Below are 20,135 nucleotides of genomic sequence, written 5' to 3'. Positions count from 1 at the left end.
CAAGGATATACTCAGCTCCTTGATAACATGTACTCAAACATGCCTCCTGTATATATATTATTTGGACTTCTTCCAGTCACTAGCTGGCATAGTAGAGGCAATGAGAATATAAACTAGCTGATCCAGATGCCTCCTAGAGAGTTACTAATAAGTTCAGTCCAGTGGGCTGTCGAGTTGCCAGCCTGTGAAAACCATTACAGCCGTACTCTTGAAATTTAAGGATGATGAGAGTCATTGATGTTCTCATTAGTACAGAATAATTGAATATATAGTTTGGTATTAAATTTTAAAAAACCTATAACAATTATTGGTACAGTAGTTGTTTTTGAAACTAGAGAGTTTAAAAAATCAAAGCACAAACTGTGATCACACCTTTCTTATACCATAAGCTGCCACTGGCCAATTCTAAAATAAATAAATAAATCATTAATAGTTATAAAATTGTAATATTATGAATTTTAAGTTTTTTTTTTCAAGATTTCTTTTACTTTCACTATTTAGGATTCTTATACACTGTGTATTTTTTTCTTTAGGATAGTACAATTCATTAATTGTTGTTAGCTAATTTATTGCTGATTAAAAGTTTTCTTGGTAAAAAGAATTGCACACATAAAGAATTTTCTCAATAAAGCTATGCTTAAAATATTACACCTGGAGTTATTCAGCTTATTTCTTATGCAGCTTTCCAAAGTTCAAATTAATTAATCTGAACAGTGCAATTCAGATTATACTATGAAACTTAAGGTTTTATATGAAATATATTTTCAGGAATTGTAATACATTTTTGCATGTTAACCAGCCTTTCACAAAAATCTTTTTTTCTGAAAGGAGCATGTAATACAAATGCAGATTCCAAAAGAGCATGTAATACAAATGCAGTGTTTATGATTTTAATAATGTGACCAAGTATTGGTTCAGTTAGATAGTTTACTGGAGTGGTGTATATGAAGTCTCACAGCCAACTGTTTATCAGAGCAGAAGTGCTAGGAGCTTAGTAAATAAATTTGATGAATCTGAAATGTTGGTTAAGTCATAAAATGCTGATATTATAGGAATATCAAGAATTTGAATATGACAAGTAAATTGCATATAGAAAGGACTGACAGGAAGTGGGGAAAGGAGTTATGCTTTTGGCCAAGAATCAGTTTCTCAGGAACAAACTAGTATGATGTAAGTACTGGGAAAACAAAAAACAAGAATAGGAGTATCTTAGTATTAGTAGCGGAAATGATTCAAGGAAGCAAGCTAATACAGCATCAGCCAAAAAAAAACAAAAATACTGTGCACCTCATTTGTCCATCCCCTCTAATATGTGTAATTCTTCTTTAAGTTTATTCAAACTACCCACTTTCACAACACCAGATGGAAGTTTTCTCCAACAATATCAGTCTTTGGCTGAAAGCAAATGTTCACACATCTATCCTCTAACAATCTTTTTCAATTTAAGTTTATGTTCCTTCGTGTGTTGTCCAAGAAGGAATAAGAATGCCATCAGCATTTTGTTTAGTCAATCTATTTCAAGCCTTAAACAGTCAATTAGGTCTCCTTGCAGGTGCCTCACCTCCGTAGCCAGGTGGAAAGGAGCAGAAGTGCATAGCCCATGCTTCTTGATTAGACCGGGGTTCGAGCCCGTCACCACCAAATACTGAGGATGCGGAAAGGTCAGGGAATGACCACCGCATATTCCCGGAGCAATATGGCCTTAGTTGCTAATGCTTCTAAAAACCAAATAACAACAACAGCAGGTGCCTAATTTCCAAGCATTACAATTTGAAGAACTGAAGTCTTTCATGATAAGAGTACTCTTTTGTATCCTTGACTAACTTGTGGCTCTTCTCTGCATCCGTTCTAACAGATCCATATCCTTCCTAAAATTAGGATTCCAGATCTGCATGCAACACTCAAGGTGCAGTCTAACCATTTACTGTACTGCTCTCCTATTCTCGTAATTGCTTGGTCACTGGTTGGCACTGCTCCTGCTTCCACGTGGGAGGGCCGGTAACCTGGGAGAAGAAAATCCCTCTCCCAAGGCTAAAAGGAGCAAGCATAGATTTGAATAATTTTTCACCATTAGAGCCTTCAAGCTCAAGACCAGAATCCTTATGGCAATGACGCTAATCAACCGAAAAGGCTACGAAGAGAAGCGTAGTGCAATGAGATGCCAAACTTTCTGGTGACACACACACACACTCTCTCTCTCTCTCTCTCTCTCTCTCTCTCTCTCTCTCTCTCTCTCTCTCTCTCTCTCTCTCTCTCTCTCTCTCTCCACCCAGCCTGTGGCAAATTATCACCATATTATCCAAAGAGAAGTGCCTCTTCATCAGCTGATGAAGAGGCACTTCGCTTCAAAAGCTACTATGTATTTTAACGCTTTTATTATATTATATTTTAACACTTTTATCTTATTGTATTTTAATGCTTTTATCTTATTTTATTTCTGTTTTATCTTATGTATATATCATTTTTATTTTTATTTTAATAAATTTATTTTAACAGTTGTCGCAAGAAACTTTGATGATGGAATTATATGCCATCAAGTTAGCACTTTGTAAGATTATAGAGCTTTCCATCTCATCTGCTATAATTTACACTGACTCCCTCAATGCTGTCTTTGCTATAAGAAAGAATTTCTCCTCCTCTCATCCTACATTGAAACACATTCACTCTCGGCTATTCTGTTGAAGTGTGTCCAATCAGTCGATCAATTTTTGCTGGATCTCTGGCAAGTCTGGCATTCCAGAAAATGAAAGTGCTGACTTTGCCACTAAATATCCCCAACTGACTCTCTCACAACGTCCTCAGGTTCCATACACTGACTATAAGTCTGTGATATGCAAAGCATGCTACAATAAATGGTTACAGATCTGGAAAAGTAACACCAACAATAAACTTTACCAGATAAAGCAAGAACCAAAGCTGTGGCTCTCTGGCTTCCGACGAAACAGATGAGAGGAAGTGGTATTGGCAAGACTCAGAATTGGACACGCTCATCATACTCATCTCTTCCTATTATTGGGAGAGAATCCACCGCAGTGCTCATACCGTCAAAGAACTTACGGTCCGTTGTTTTCTGGTTGATTGTCCCTTACATTCAACCATTCGATCAACCACCTTTCAATCACTTACCACATTGAATACCTCACATGATCTATCTCATTTTATAGGAAATGAAGCAAATATAGATCACCTTTTGACATTTAAAATGTATTGGCCTATACAGGAGGATATAATTTAACATCTATAACAATATGTTGCCTCTACATAAACTATGAACAGACACAATTTGGTCACAGCAGTCCTTGTGTCGTTAAACTTAATAGCAACAACAACAACAACTAACCATTTACCTTACACAATGGGACAGTCACCTTCTCATCTCTGCTAGCAAAATTCCTGTATATTGCTGACAGAGCTGGTCTAGTAGCCTGTTTGCACTGATCAGAGAACTACATGTTGAACTGTACAATTACCTAGTTCTTTACTTTGGTGGTACTACACCCAAGGTTTGACTGATGATAGTACCTTGGGTGTAGTACCACCAAATTGGGTGCCTCCATAGCCAAGTGGGCAGGAGTAGCAGTGCATAGCACACGCTTCTTGATTAGACCGGGGTTCGAACCCATGCCCACCAAATACCAAGGATGTTGAAAGGTCAGGGAATGACCACCGCATATCCCTGGAGCAATATGACCTTAGTTGCTAATGCTCCTAAAAACCAAATAACAAACAAACAAACCACCAAATTGGTATATTATTTTGGGATTACTGCTCATATGCAGTACCTTACATTTATCAACATTAAACCTCAGTTGTCACTTCTCAGCCTATCTGTCCAATTATTTTTTATACCTTGTTGCAGTAGTAGTAGTATGCCTTAATTTCTGTTATTAACCACCCAACTAATCTTTATATCATCTGAAAACTTAGTTAATAAGTTTGATTTACCTTCATCAGTATTTTTAATAAATATTGAAAACATAAGGGGTCAAAGTATCATATTTATGTACTGATAACAGTACATAAATATGATACTTTTAGTTTCTTAAAAGAACAAATCTTTTTTAAAAGTTTCTTAATTTGATTTGTGGGAAAACAAATATGCTAAATGGTGGCTTCTATTTTAGTGATGTGTCTTGCTGATGGTGTCCAAGTATTAGTTGAATTAGATGGTTTCGATGGAGTGGTGTATGTGAAGGGCCACAGCCAGGATCCACAGTGTCGAAGGATTGTGATCAACAGTGAAAGAGAGATTATCAATTTTAAAGTGCTCTTTAACACTTGTGGTCTTATCCATATCAATGTAAGTAAAACTATAAAATTGATTTCTCAATTAAAATTGCTTATTTTTTTTATCAGTATTCTTACACTCACTATTATAATCAGAAAAAAATATATTTCATATGCAGATCATGTATCTTTTGTAATATGGTTTTATATTATATTTTTAGCCAATTTGACTTGTTCCTAGAGTAGTAATGTGTATTTGGCTTTATGAAAGAATTATTCTGTGCGATCAAATATTCTGTAGTCGCGCTCCTTTTATCTACATTTTATATGTATGGATTATGTATTATTGCAACTAATAGCTGATGAATAATTTGAGTGATTTGTGTGAAGACATACAATAGCTAAAAAAGTATAACTGGAAAAGGGCAAATGATACTATCATTCAAACCACTGCAAACAAACTAGTTATTTGAAGTATGCTATACTTTTGGTAATTACAATGGGTGCATAATAATGACTTTAAAATTTTAGCCTTTTTTAACCTTTAAAAAAGAAAGGAAAGAGTTTGATTTTTACATTAAAAGTCATTGTCTTAAAAATCACTCTTTTATGCCTCTTGTCTGCAAAATTCAATTATACGTTTTATGTTATATCTGAATATTGTATAGCTTCTTGTTCTTTTCTCAACTTTTCAAAATGAATGTTTTGTTGTTAAACCATAATGCCATCATTAAGCAATACATGTGCATTATTTATAATGCAGTTGCACATAATTAACCAGTAATATCCCAAGATATTTTTACGGTGCAAGCAAGGTATGATTTTGTCACTGCTCAACCTATCACAAGAAAGAAGAAAGTACAGTTTAAAAAATAAAGTTAAAAAAAATAAATAAACATCAAATAAAACTGTATGGTAAACAGCATTCAATTTTGATCGTGGAGGGAGATCTTTTTTTTGCCCACGCTAAAGACAAAGGATTAGGTTTTTGACCACTAAGGCTTGCACTTAAGTTTGACATAAAGGCAAATTCCATTTATACACATGGCTACTGTTATGTGTACCTTACTCCTAGAATTGAACTGAATTTTCCCTACACAAATGCAACTCAATTTCATCACCACAGAAGATGAATCTGATATCCGTTGAAAAATTGGAGACAACACAAACACAGCTTATGGGCTTTTCATCAGTGCTGGCAGGTGGCCTCAGTGAACATATGCCAAAACATAAATACAATGTACACCACTTATTGTGATCATGGATAATATTATCATTCAAGTAAGTTATGGACTTCATATACTTTTATGATATCCCAATCAGACGTATACTAGGCCTGACATGGTCAAGTGGTCAGGAGCATGAGTGCAGTAGCACATGCTCTTTGAGTGGAATGGGGTTCAAGCTAAATACAATTAATGTTTGTATTGATGATTTATTGTAAACTCCACTGACCTGGTGGTCGTGCCAGAGTATAAACAACAACATAGAAAAAACAACATATATTATAATCAGCACTTTGGTTTATGTTCTCATTTTTTTTCTTTATTGCAGTTATGCAAGTGCAGTGGAAATGATTACATACTAACCCATTCTTGAACTCCAACACATTGCATATCTAGTTACTGCTGTTATTTTGTACAGTTTGTATGATTGTTGGTGTCATTGCTCTATGAAAAAAAAAGTACTGTATCAGTACTCCTATCAATCTGACTATTTTGCAGACTAGAGCCTTGCTTTTAATGGTTTGTAGGGATTTCTAGAAACATTATGAGAGTTTCATTTTTATTGATGGATTTTTCAAAGAAATAGTGAACTATCAAATTAAAGTATTTTATATTGCTCAATCTAATTTTTTTTTCTTTCTGTTCACTTCTGCCTTTTTATGTACACATTTCCACTCTGTATCATAAACAATTAACCAATTTTTAAGAGCTGCATTCTTGTTTCATCAGTTATTATTATCAGTCAGTTATTGTTATCAATTAAGCTGTGTCCCAAAGCAATCATAATAAGCGACCTCCACTGTAACGTATTTTGTCTAAGTGAACAGCCAAATGATGTACAGAAGTAAAACTTCCGTTTATCACATAACTACTGGTATGTGTAACTTTAACCCGAGAATTGAGCTATATTTGACATGCACCTCCATAGCCAGGTGGGCAGGAGCAGCAGTGCGTAGCACACGCTTCTTGATTAGACTGGGGTTCGAGCCCGTGCCTACCAGATGCGGAAAGGTCAGGGAATGACCACCGCATATCCCTGGAGCAATATGGCCTTAGTTGCTAATGCTCCTAAAAACCAAATAACAATATATTTGACATATGCAGTACAGTAATATGTGGTTGTGGAATTATACTCAATGCAGTTACCTGCAACCATATGTTATTAAAAAAATTTCCGGTATCTGAGCCTAAGATACAGTCACTTATGCCATTTGCCCATATCACCTCAGGCTGGCCCTATAATTAGTATTAAGCAGAATAAAAGTGTGTGTGTGTGTGTGTGTGTGTGTGTGTGTGTGTGTGTGTGTGTGTGTGTGTGTGTGTGTGTGTGTGTGTGTGTGTGTGTTTAATGGCACTACACTGGCTATAGTGCACATAGAATAAAGTCAGTTGATCTTAATGCTATAGGTTTTTTGCTAACATTTTCAGAATCATGCAGTGTTCTTAAATTCTGGATAGAGTGAAACTTATCAAACTGAATCAGTTTATTTTAATAACTAGAACTGTATGGATAATATATGCAATAATTATAGTTAGTCTCGTGAATATTCATTAGTTGCAAATAGAACTTATTTGGCATTAATAATCAAAATTATTACTACCCTTAAATAAAGTATTATAATTTGCCATTTTTAGGGTGAAGCATCTTTCATTCTAGTTATTCAGAAGCATCCAAAATTAGTAACTTTCAGAGCTCGGGCATATCACATTAAGTGTGTATACAACACCGGAGAAAAGACTATAACCCTGGGCTTCAATGTTAGGTGAGTAAATTTATTTTCATATTACTACCTATTGGGAGTTCCAGATATTGTTATTTTAAAAATTAAGGTATAGAGCTTGGGTTAAAGCTTTCCTGTTAATGTTGCAGTGTAGTACAAAATGTTCTTGCCACAAAGTAATTAGTGTGGCGTAGCTTTGAGTTATCTCTGTTTCAGTGGTTTGCCAAATTCAGAAAGTTAAGTGTAATCATTGTTTATTATCACAGCTGGATCAAAGGTGCCTAAATACTTTAATTCATGAATTACTAGTCACAGACATCACGTTGATATGATAAAGAGTAAGATATTTGGTATGATAAAAAAATGTGAACTAACAACTGACATTCACAGAAAAAATCAGGTCACAGAACTGTAATTGTTATGATAACCATTATTATAAAATAATGGAATATACAAATTTGATAGATCGTCTTCTTTTTCTATAGTTATTATCAGTTATGAATCTGAAATAATTTCAGTAATTTAAATTTAATATGAATATGTCAAAATTCAGATCTGATTTTAAGATACAAATTTCAGAAATATATTCCTTTTAAAACCTGGCATAAGCAAATTTTATTTTGAGAATTGTGGTCTTGAATTTCTTTTTGTTTTTGTTAACTTTAAATATATGGTACAGTCTAAAAGTTCTTAAACTTACATATTAAATATAACTAAACCTAGACATAGCCACTCTAAAAGCACTTTCTTTGAGTAGTAATGCACTTTTGCCACTTTTGGAACAATTTCTGGTAGCTGGATAGCACAGAGAGAATTTTGAGTTTCATCAGTAATGTCTTGTTTGCTACAGAAGCAATAACCTCATAAATGGATTTTTTTTTTTTTTTTTTTTTTGAGAACAGAAATTCGTGCTTTTTACTTTTGCAAAAATTAATGTTTAGACATTAGCTGTTCAGTTAAAAATGTCGTGTAAATTAATAAAATAAAACTTTTTTCTTTAATTAGCATGATTACAACATCAGGAACAATTGCCAATACTGGCCCTCCTCCTACTTGTGTTATGACAATCTGCACCACAGATGGAAGAGAAGTAAGCAGTGCAGAAATTGGAGATGATCTGCTGCTGAAAGTAGATGTTCAGCCAGACTGTGAGTTTATTATATAAATGATCCATTTCTTAAGTAAACATTAAGATTTTTCATTGGTAACTATATATATATGTGTGTGTTTGTATATACAGTAAATTCATAAATTTTGATGCCTTAATATGAAGTTTAGAAAATATCAGAAAGCTTCAAATTTACTGTGTTGCAAACTAAAAAAATTTTTTTTATTAATTTCTCTTTCTATATTATAAATATTAAATATTTAATTCATTATTTAAAATAAAAGTTATTTAATGATTTCAAATTCCCATAGCTTCATAACGTTTTGGCATTACAATTGTTGAAAATGAAATACAAGAAAATTCCATCTTTTTCAGTTAGGCTGTTGTTTTAAATCCCCTGTTCCAATTGCACTGCTGAAATCATTCTCTGGTAGTGAAAACCTTTATTCTTCATCCTACTTTACTCCACCCTTTGTCAAAATTGCAAACCACTGCCTGCAACTTTAATTTTTTTTAACAAATGTGCAAAAGCAATTTGAGATAAGACCATGGTATGTCATAATTGCCTTTGCATCAAATTCTTCAACTTCCTTTTTTGCTCAACACTGTAAACAAATAAATCCAAGATTGAATTTATAAAATAGAAAACCTGCTCCATGTCCAAATGACAATTGTGCACTGGTCTGCAAAACTTAAGGACCATTCAGGTTTTCACCTGTAGCTTCTCATAGGAGTGGCCTGAATATGGGAAAAGCATATCAAAGGGACCTCATGAGGTAAAGAAATGATGAAGGAAACACAACAACGGAAACAAAACTGTACAGAAGGACTTTATTAAAAAATGGAACATAGCACTGGCTGCCATGATACAGATGCATCACTGCTAAAGATGGAACAAAGGGAAGAGGTGGTCCTCGGTAGATATGGCCACCCATAATGTCGATGCACGCTTTGCACCGCCTATCCATACTTAGAACAATGTCATTGATAAGTTCTTGGGGTAACATCGTCCATTCCTCTGTCAGCGCCATCTTCAGCTGGTGAACATTTTCTGGTGGGTGTGGACGTGCCGCTAGGCATCTCCCCAGAGCGTCTCATATGTGTTCGATGGGATTTAGATCGGGAGAAACGGGCAGGCCAATCCATACGAACAATGTCCTCACTTTCCAAAAGCATATCAACAGCTGTGCGATAGGGTGTGGCGTTATCATCCATAAACACGAACTTAGGGCCAATAGCACCTCAGAACAGATGCACATGGGGAAGGATTACCTCAGTACGGTAGCATGCACCAGTTACAGTACTGCCTTCCAGTATCTGGAGTTGTTTATGGATAAAGAGATAATTGAGTAGGAGAAGACAGAGAATGGTAATCAATGGACATTGCTCTTACTCAGGTTATGAACCTGAGGGGGCATAAATTCAAATTGAGAAAAGACAGTTATAAAATAGATGTGCGGAAATTTGCCTTTGGCCAGTGGGTAGTTGACTGCCAGAACAAACTTCCATCTGTCGTCATGGAAGTTGATAGCTTAATAAATTCAAGGAGGAACTGGACAAACTTTGAATGTGTGAAATTGTTTTTTTTTTTCTTGGGCTGATCCTGCATCACGTGCCTCAATTACTACTATTACTACTGTTGTTGTTTTCTATATTTATCAGTGATACGGATGAAGGCATATCAGGCTTAATGTCCAAGTTTGTAGATGATACAAAGGTTGGCAGGGTGGTTAACAACAGGATCTAAAAAGGTTAGGCAGATCAGCTGAGAAGTGGCAACTGAAGTTTAACATTTACAAATGCAAAGTACTGCATATGGGTGGCAGTAACCCCAGAATAATGTACAAATTGTGTGGTACTACACTCAGGTTAGTGGAAAATGAACAAGACCTGGGGTTAATTGTACAGTTGGATATGAAGTTCTCTGAGCAATGCAGACAGTCTGCAGGACAGCTCATGGTCAATGATATACAGGAATTTTGCTAGCAGGGATAAAGAGGTGATCATCCCATTGTATAAGGCAATGGTCAGGCCACATCTTGAAGGGCAATGAGATTGGTGAGGGAAACAAAGGGGTGCTCTTAACTGAAGCCTTTCTTACCAAGAAAGGCTTCAGTTCTGCAAGTTGCAGCATCTCGACACTAGGCACCTGTGAGGTGATCTAATTGAGGTGTTTAAAGCTTTGAATGGATTGAGCAAGCTCAGTGCTGATGGGATTTTTTCTCTTGATCAAACTGTACACATGAAGGGACAAATTCAAATTGCGAAAGTATGGTTGGAGAATAGATATGCAGAAGTTTGCCTTTAGCCATCGATTGTTTATTGCTGGAACAAACTTCCATCTGTTGTGAAAGTTGATGACTTAAATAAATTTAAGGTATTACTAGACAAACTAGTGTAGCAAAAATATCAAATTTTGTTACACTACTTGAAATAACCTTAATTCTTAACCTTATTGGCATAACCATATCACATATATCCTTAGCATCTGAAAACTCATTGTATTATTTTAATTCTGAACAATTATAAATCCTATGTAAATCTCATACCTGAGCCAATGTCCCTAAACTCTCAATAAAAATCCTTATTCTGTTAAAAAATAGGTCAAATAGTCTAGTCATCTACCATTCTTTCACGAACTCTCAATCTCTGTCACACAATTCTTAAATTTCTGATACATGCTGTTTGTACATATTTATGTTGGCACTTGTAATTCTGCCATTTTCTCTTAAATCTGTTAGAACTGCACATGGCAACCAGTCAACTGGAATCCATTCACAATTTAACTCCTCATGCTAACTGTTCTCTCTTTTTCTTTATTCACTCTCCCAATTTTTATCATTCTTTAAAAAAATGCCTCCACATATACTTGAAAATTATGACTTCCAGAAATAAGTTCCATGTCAATAAATTTCTTCAATTATCCCCAACTCTCAGCCCATTGGTGACAAATACCATAAATTTAACAACTATTTTTTTTTTGTGGATTGTAGTTTTAAAAATAATATTTCAATATACATAATAAAATCTTCTTTTACAGATATTTATGGAGGCTTTGCTCGTAGCTGTGTTGCCAAAACTATGGAAGACAATGAAGAAATTCAATATGAAGTAACAGATGGCAATGGATGTGCTACAGATCCTAGCATATTTGGCAACTGGCAATTAGATCCTGATAAAAAGGTGCTGCTTGCTCGATTTAATGCATTCAAATTTCCTACAAGTAATAATCTGAGGTTCCAGTGTAACATCAGAGTGTGCTTTGGTTCTTGTCCTCCAGTAAGTATACTTATTAAAACATTATTTAAATCTTAAGATACAGAATAGAATTAAATGGGTTTGTTAACATAATTCCAGGATTAAGAATAATGCAATATCTCAAAAAGTGTAAAATATTTAATAGCACCTTTCTCCTTTATTTTTATTAATTATGTGATTATGCTGCTAGACAGAAAATGACTTTATATTTACATCTCATCTTTGTACATATGTTAACTTAGAAAATTATTCTTAAAGGACTAATTTTAAGTTCCTTAAATTACATTTAAATGCAAAACTTTTTTTTTTTTTTCAATCAGGTAAACTGTGATGGTGTAGATGCATTTGGCAGAAAGAAACGTCAAGCTGAAAGGCCACTTTTGGAGGGTTACCAAGAAGGAACATTACGAGAAGAAATAATGGTTCAATCAAATGCTATCCTAACCTTCGACAAGAAAGAAAGTCAAGTTGCACAACCAACTGAAGGTAAGAACTTTTCCTATTCCTCTGTTTAAAAGTATTTTCATCAATTCATGTATATTTCTCTTAAAATAAAAATAAAAATCAAAACGTGCAGGCATATTTGAGAGATCAGTCAAGCATTTATGGTAGGGCTATCCAACTGGCATCCCTCCCCCATTAATACTTTATGAAGTTCTCCATAAAAAAGTCAAGACTGCTTGTTACTGCTATTACTATATAATGAATAATGGGAAATCTTAAGTGCCTTGTTTGCATGAAGGTGATGTAGTAATACACATACTGTGAGTGGGTGGCTACTATATTAGGTACACCTGAATTTTCATGAAGTGGAGTGGTCCTTCAGTAAATAGCATCTCATATTTTGTACTATGTGATATTAAGCAGGTGGGTAGATATGTAGGGATGCTGCATGTTTTGCAATTCAATATGAGAATGGGCAAGAAGAAAGAATTAAATGACTCTGAAAGTGGCATGGTAGCCAGCATCTGATGCACTGGTATTAGTATCTTGAAAGCTCAACCCTGCTGGGGTTTTCATGCATGACTCTGCCCCAGATGTATCAAGATTAATACAGTAACCAAATAAAATCCAGCTAACAGCAATCCTGGTTGGAAACAGTTTGTTGATGTGAGAGGCCAATGGAGGCTGACAAGGCTTTTGTAGGCTACAGTCAATCAAATAACAACCCAGTACAAAAGTGGCAACCAAAGAGTCATTTCAGAACACACAACTCATACCATGTCATGGATGAGATATCACAGCCAATAACTGAAAACTGAATCAAATTACAATCCTGTCAGCAAAAAAAAAACAAGAAGGTACAGTTACAGTGGGCTCAAGAACACCAATACTGGACAATGGAGGATTGAAAAAACATCATCTGGTCTGACAAATCCTGATTTCTGCTGTTTCACACTGATGGGAGGACTGGAATATGGTGAAAATAGCATGAGTTTATGATGGACCCATCATAAACTCATGCTATGGCTGGTGGTAGCAATGTAATGGTCTGAGGTCTGCTTTCATGGTGCATAGGCTCCCCCTTGATACCAGTTAAGCAACATTTGAACACATTAGTTTATCTAGAAATTGGTTTAAACCAGGAGTATCCCTTAATGGCTGCAGTGCATCCATCTGCAGATGGATTCCTCCAACAAGATAATGCACCATATCATAAAGCCAAACTGGTTCCAGGAACATGAGCACAATTTCAGTCTACTCTGGTGGCTTACCCAGCCACCAGATCTCAATCCAATTGAGCACCTGTGGGATGAGGTAGAACAAGCTCTTCAGAACAGAAATTTGCAGAATCCAATTTGCAACTAATTGTGGGAAGCAACTGAGTCAACATGGACCAACAAACCTGTGGCACCCTTTTGACTCCTCATCTAGTCCATGACATCTCATCTAAAGGGGGTGACTTACTCAATATTAGGTTGAGGTACCTAATAAAGTGGAAACTCAATGCGTACACATGTGATGGAGAGGGGGAGAGAGAGAGAGAGAGAGAGAGAGAGAGAGAGAGAGAGAGAGAGAGAGAGAGAGAGAGAGAGAGAGAGAGAGACTGTAATCATGCATCCCATGGATGAATGCCTAAGAAATGATTTGGTCCTCTTGTGGCCTGCTTATGATCAAAATTTGGATAGCCCATTATTTATGAGATGAAAATAAATTATTTATAATAAGACATTCTGTATGCAACATGATAGGCTATCTCTTAGGTAGTGCTATATTATCATCCTATCAAGTTTGTCATGATGGGTCAAAGCCATTATCCAAGCAGGAAGTCCCTTCCATTCTTTTCCATCTGTATATCAGTGCCAAGTGTATATGTATATAAAAACTGGTACCACTTTAAGTGGTACCAGTTCAGTGGTACTGTTACAGTACCACTTAAAGGTACTTAAGTAACAGTTAAGATCTGAAATTCAGTCTGCAAAAAAAAATTAATGCAAAGAAAGTAAGAAAAATGGATAAAAAATAAAATAAGTTTTCTGTTTATATACTCTGGGATGACCACATAAGGTCAAAAGATAAAAAGAATACAACCACATTTAGTAGTCATGGACTTAAAACCGTGGCCATTCAAGTACCTCTGTACTCTTTCACTTTACCACAGTGACCAAGAGAGAGAGAGAGAGAGAATTAGGTACTACTGTTCATCAAAAGTTATTTTCAAGATTTTGGAGCAATAATTATAATAGAATAAATGCTTAAAATCCTGCTTGGCCCCACACCACAGTGACTGTCTGTAGAGGTTTGAGATGGAATAAAGCTCTGTCTTTATTTTTAATTTCAATAGCTTTTTGCACTTAAATTTTAAACTTTTTAAAATTTTAATTTTCAAGTTATATTTAAACTGTCCATTCATTTATTTCAACAAGCTCTTCTACTAGCAGCATTATATTAATAGTTACGCTGTGTGGGTCTTCATAATAGCTTATTTCACTTAATAAATATTTCTGAAAATGTAGCCCCAGCCATCTTCCCATTTATAGATAATGAACAGTGTTTGCTAAGTTATCTTATACATTTTTTGACAGTTTTTATTGTATTTTAATCAAATATCAATTTACCTAAGCTCTTCTTTTTTATATTTTTACAGGTCCCAAAGTTGAAGAAATAGATAATGTTTGTCTACCCAAGCTAGGACTTATAATCTCCCTTGTGATTACCACATTACTTGCTCTAGTGGCTGTAGCTGTAGCCATATCATGCTGGTTAATGGCATACAGGCGGAGGCCCAAGGCAGCAGGTCCACTGCCACATCCCCCAGACTTCCCCAATCCTTTGTACACAACACCAGAACCGGTGGCTGAGCCATCTCCCGATTACTATCCGTCTTCCCATCCAAGTCTGTAATTACTGCCAACTCTCTAGAATTTTATCACCATAGTTTTTCTATGGAAGTTTCCTAAAGTACTCAGAGTGCTGTGGAGGAGTGGTCAAAGGAGTAAAGCTGAACAAATTCTCAGTCCCTCTGTAGTCACTGATGTAGAAAGTCTGAGGTCTCGGGTGCTACAAAGGGTGGTGCACTAACATTAATAGCTCACTTTCCTAAAGGTTTTGTTTCAACATAAACAGCAAGGTTACAATGTGCCAAATGAAGACCTTAGGAGATCGCAAGAAGAGAGAAGATACTCAAGGCAAATAATGCTCTGTCCAACGTACATTCATAAACAGTGGAAACCTCAAATATTGAAGGGATCTCGAGCCAATTTTCATTATGATGTCTGTAGTGTATAGTAATGTATATTAACTTCAATTGCTGTTATTTTTCATTGTAAATAGGGGAAAGGTTTTGAAAACAGCTTGTAATTGAAGGTTTTAAAAAGTTTGGTAATTGTGCTCAAAAAAATTGAATGAAAATGACAGAATTTTATAAAATATGGGTCTTAAAATTTGCTTCCACTGTCAATGAGTGCAATGAAAAAAGGCAGCAAAAACTTAGAAAACCTTTAATATAGGAAAATGAGCTATTGCTATGAATGTGTGTATATTTCTGGAGCTGGGACGTTACTTCTAGGGCATGTGGGTGCATGGGTCTCACTGAATTATTCAAATGTAGATTGATAGCAGTCTTATGTGACAAGATGTCTACTATTGAGAAACAACAAATAGCAGTGCTTCATGTCGTAGCTGTCTCCCAAACTACATTTGATAAATGGCTGTTTCTTATTTTTGTTATTTATATATATGTTTATTAACATTTATTTTAAAAACTGCAGTTGTAGACCGGTTGTGTTCATTCTGTTGTAACCATATGGAATACATGGATGTATGCCTGTATGTGTGCATGTGTGTATGTTTGTGTGCATGTGTGTGTGCAAGAGAGACAACGAGAATGAGAGGGAGTGAGTATTTGTGTGTGTTCCTAAGGAGCTTTTTTCTTACTCAGGCTGCTAATGTTAATAAAAACACTGACAAGTTAAGGGCTCATCCACTCCTACCCGACCATGTAACACTCTCCACCCCTTTACTATTTGACTGTGGCAGCTAGCTAGTGGAGCGTGTTATGTGATCATAGAACTCTAGGACAAGTCACTAAATTATACAAAACTTCAAACCTTAAATGTTTCAAGCCGGTGCTTTTCCTGGTGAACTACATACTCTGTATAGTTTTGCTATCAGTTTTATTGTATGTGTTTGTGAAGTAAAGGTCTTTGAAATGCAATAAATTGTGATCAGTTGTCTGCCAGGTGTTCATTTTTATTTTAATAACAGACACTAAGTCAAAATTTGATATGCTCATATCTGTGATACATCAACTTGAAAAAATCTATAATTGGTAAATCTCCTAAAGACAACGTTTAGATATTTATTGAAGCACAATAGTTTTTATTTTCACTTGTGTTTGCAGAGAAAAGAGAGAACTGTTCATAAATTATTTCTTACCGTCTTCTCAATTACTACTGTTACACTTAAGAATGCTATCTGAATTGAGTCATATTTCATCTTCATTGTGAGCATACAAATTTGGGAGAGGGTGGATACCACTCAGAAACTGGACAGAATGTTGTGCTGCACATGGCAAATTTATGCAACAGTTATGCTTTCTTGAGAGTTGATATTTGTTTAATGTCATAACCATGTCATAACCCTTACATGAGTATGTATATCTACAATTTTTATGTGTGGACTCCCAGGGGTGCATACACAGATATACTTTTTTTTTTTTTTTTCAATTATATTTCAAATGTGTCTGTTTATCTATGAATTATCTTGCAATTTTTCCAGTATATACTGCTATCTATTATTAATTATATGTTTTAAAATTGTGTCTATTTTTGGACAATCAGAAGAGGATTGTTGCCTAATATTGGATTAAAAGGAGCTGTAGAAATTCTGTGAAATTCAGATCCAGAAATTGATGAAATTGAATTAAATAATACATAAATAGATACAGCAAATATTATGGTTTCAAAAAGTAATGATGAGTTTATTTTTTTTAATTATATTTTAAAAATTTTTTCAATTAGTTTAAAAAATAATTTAAAGAACTGATTTTTAATAAGTTAGGTTGATTTTTGGCAGTAAGTTTACTCTAATGCTGGGCAATCCAGTCAAAATAAGAAAAAAATTAATATTTAAAAGCATTTATGTACAAAGTTTTCATTTTTATAAAACTTGAAAATTTCATGAAAAAACACTCCACAGAGTCCAATCCCCTATAAAAAACTGACTAAAGGATCCCACACATGTTTGGATAACCTACTCATGAAAGGGTTAAACCAGTGTTTCAGTGTGCTTATCATATTGGACAAGCACACCAAAACAAGAGAGACCCAATGCATTTGAATACTGCCATTCAGGTCAACTGCATTATTTTATTTATTTATTTTATTATTAATAGCTACACGGTGCAAGGAAGCCTGAGGCTTATGCTGCACTAGCCAAAAAAAAATTCCCGAGTTACCCTGAGAGAGAGAGAGAGAGAGAGAGAGAGAGAGAGAGAGAGAGAGAGAGAGAGAGAGAGAAAAGTAGAAGGAAATCACCAAGAAAGAGAAGAATGATGATATCCAGCTCAGGACCCTGGGTGTGCCAAGCCCATACTCACCAGATGTTGAGCCCCTAATTAATGCTGTTAATAAAAACATGAAATATGTATTTATTTTTTTAACAGTTATCTACCCGACCGAATTTATTTGTATATTAATCTGGGTGTGGTAGTGTCTCCAGATCAGACAGATCCACCTATTTCTTTTTTATTTCTACAAAAAAAATTCAATTTTTTAAAATTCTGCTTACAGTATAGCAATGCTTAACCTTTTCCTTGTGAATTGAAATACTCATTAAATATAATTATTAATTTTTAATGAAAATTTTAAAAGTTTTTTAAATAAAAAGTTTTATTAATTATATTTGGGAAAAAAAACTATAAACATAAAATATAAATGTATGAAACTATTAGTCACTTCCAATTTCAACTTTATAAAACTATTAAGTATGTAAAAATTCAAAACTAATACATGCATATACACAAGTTTTTTCAATTTCACTAAACAACTCTGTATAAACAGCACATTTCACTTCCAAACCTACTGAAGTACTATGTGCATATTTAGGCAGCATGACAGAGAAAAAGCCACTAATCTCAAACTGTCAATTTATGTACAATGGATATTTTTCAGGTGGACATGCATCATAACCCAACTATTAACTTCACCTTTATTTATATACCAAAAGGCTAGCAAAAAGCAAAAAAGGATTAGCGAAGGTAGGCTGAGCTAAACAAAATTGTGTGTTGACTTTTATCCATATCATTCATAATAATGAAAAACAGTCAGTCAATTTTTGAGATGATTATCATCACAGCTGGCATTAAGAGCTAGTGAACTGAGTGATTTTCTTGTGGAAATGAGCACATGATTTTCATGTGCTCAAAAAATCACTCAATTCACTAGTATGCCATTTGGAAGAATCTCTCACCTGGAGCACCAGTTGGACCTTTCCAGTCCAGTCTGTTTATATGTTCACTATCCTCACATAAATCATATTAATGTTTGTTAATTTTTAGTCACAATTGCTTTGGAAATAGTACATTATAAGTAGAGGATGACTACTTATACTTTTGCTGAACCTTTGAACTTTTGCTTTATTTTCAATTGGAACTAGTAAGGTTAAAAGATGTAGAAGTAATGTAGTAGTGTTAAAGGATGGAAAAGTAACTTCCCCAGGCCTGGATCTTGGCTATAATTCAGATGGGAGAGCCTAGTAAGGTTGTTTTATCCTGGATGAATCTATGCCAGCTTTTGATACTCCTTGTCAGAATCGCTTGAAAGGAAGCATAAAACAACTATGTATAAATGATATAAGAAGTACGTGGGTGGTTAAAGTTTATAGAATTACTGTTAAAAATACAGCTTTTGAAAAATTTTTATTTCACTGTTCAGCATAGTACCCCTGATCTGCAATGTGCTCTTATACTCCACAAAAGATCACTCTCCTCTGAAATTTTGTCTTCCACAGGAGAAATTCAGTCTTCTACAGTATGTATCACTTCAGTCACTGTCTTTTGCAATTTGGCCTTCCACAGCACGTTCCTTCATCCAATATGAAATGAGGCGCACTATAGTCACAGCAGCTTGTGCGCCATTAAACACCCATACCACACACACCCCAACATGAAATTTCAAACAAAGGGTCCTAAGAATATTCTAAATAAATTAAAATTTGAAAAGGATCAAAACTGCATTTTAAATTTATCATGATGTTTCTGTGGGGTGGGAGGGAAATATGGAATTGGACCTAAAAATTCTGCAAGGACAAATAATACATACTGAAAATTTGATGTCAATCCCACCTTTTTTCTCAAGTAATGCAAAATATACTTTTCATTTAAGTATAAGAATGGAGTTACATTTCAACATTTGCATATTGCATATAACCCTGTTTGGTAAAACTCCAGTATAGTCACAATTGCTTTGGAAATAGTACATTATAACCTTGGTACCAGACCTTGGGTACTAGTCCAAATTGCGACAAATGGACAGGAACAAAGCAGTGATTGGCAGGTGCCACTCACTGCTTTCCCCACCCACTGTCCTCCTAGGTTGATATGCCTAAGGTGTTTATCCTCCCACTTGCCGCTGTTTTTAAATCGGGAACTCATTTTCCAATTTTAAAACAGTGGGATGGGGGAGGGATAAACACCCTACCTAAGCTAAGCACCTCCCTCCTCGATGACACAAAACAATCCGAAAGAAAACGCCTTCGCAATAATCACCCAATGACAGAACTCGACCTTACAATCACTCCATTCTACAACCACACCCACTGCACGGAGACAAGTGGTACCCAAATAATGGATTTTAGTTCCTTGTTCCTTCACTTAGTTGCTCCAATAGGCCAACAGAGCTCAGTAATAGGAATTTAATATTCACATCTTTCATTATATTTTCAATCAGAAGTTTTTCTTCCACACACTTCTTTGGTTACTCATTTACATTTCATACATTGTTCACCAATCAACACAAGGAAAAGAATTGACAGGCTGTAAATGTTTCTCCTCCATATTTCTGAAATTCTGCACAAAATGAATTGTCCACTGCAACAGAAGCACTAAGCTGCTCCCCATGTGCAAGTTTGTGAATACTATATCATTGCTTAAAT

General features: G+C 35.0%; 1 protein-coding gene across 3 annotated transcripts in view; it reads left to right on the top strand.

The window, feature by feature from the left end:
- LOC150088897 (uncharacterized) overlaps positions 1 to 16,216 on the top strand; it is a 599,507-nt gene extending 583,291 nt beyond the window's left edge. For all 3 annotated transcript variants that reach the window (XM_090369705.1, XM_090369706.1, XM_090369707.1), the window contains 6 exons: positions 4,125 to 4,300; positions 7,089 to 7,216; positions 8,180 to 8,322; positions 11,323 to 11,561; positions 11,861 to 12,026; positions 14,629 to 16,216. In XM_090369705.1, the coding sequence (XP_090225831.1) occupies positions 4,125 to 4,300; positions 7,089 to 7,216; positions 8,180 to 8,322; positions 11,323 to 11,561; positions 11,861 to 12,026; positions 14,629 to 14,885 (1,109 nt within the window). In that variant the 3' untranslated portion in view covers positions 14,886 to 16,216. The remainder of the gene's footprint in view (positions 1 to 4,124; positions 4,301 to 7,088; positions 7,217 to 8,179; positions 8,323 to 11,322; positions 11,562 to 11,860; positions 12,027 to 14,628) is intronic.
- Positions 16,217 to 20,135: the final 3,919 nt, after the last annotated feature.

Source organism: Mastigoproctus giganteus, chromosome 3 (genome assembly GCF_048544385.1).
Source record: "Mastigoproctus giganteus isolate SK-2022 chromosome 3, ASM4854438v1, whole genome shotgun sequence".
NCBI lineage: Eukaryota > Metazoa > Arthropoda > Arachnida > Uropygi > Thelyphonidae > Mastigoproctus > Mastigoproctus giganteus.
Note: the sequence above shows the minus strand (reverse complement) of the source record. Positions and strands in the feature narration are given on the sequence as shown.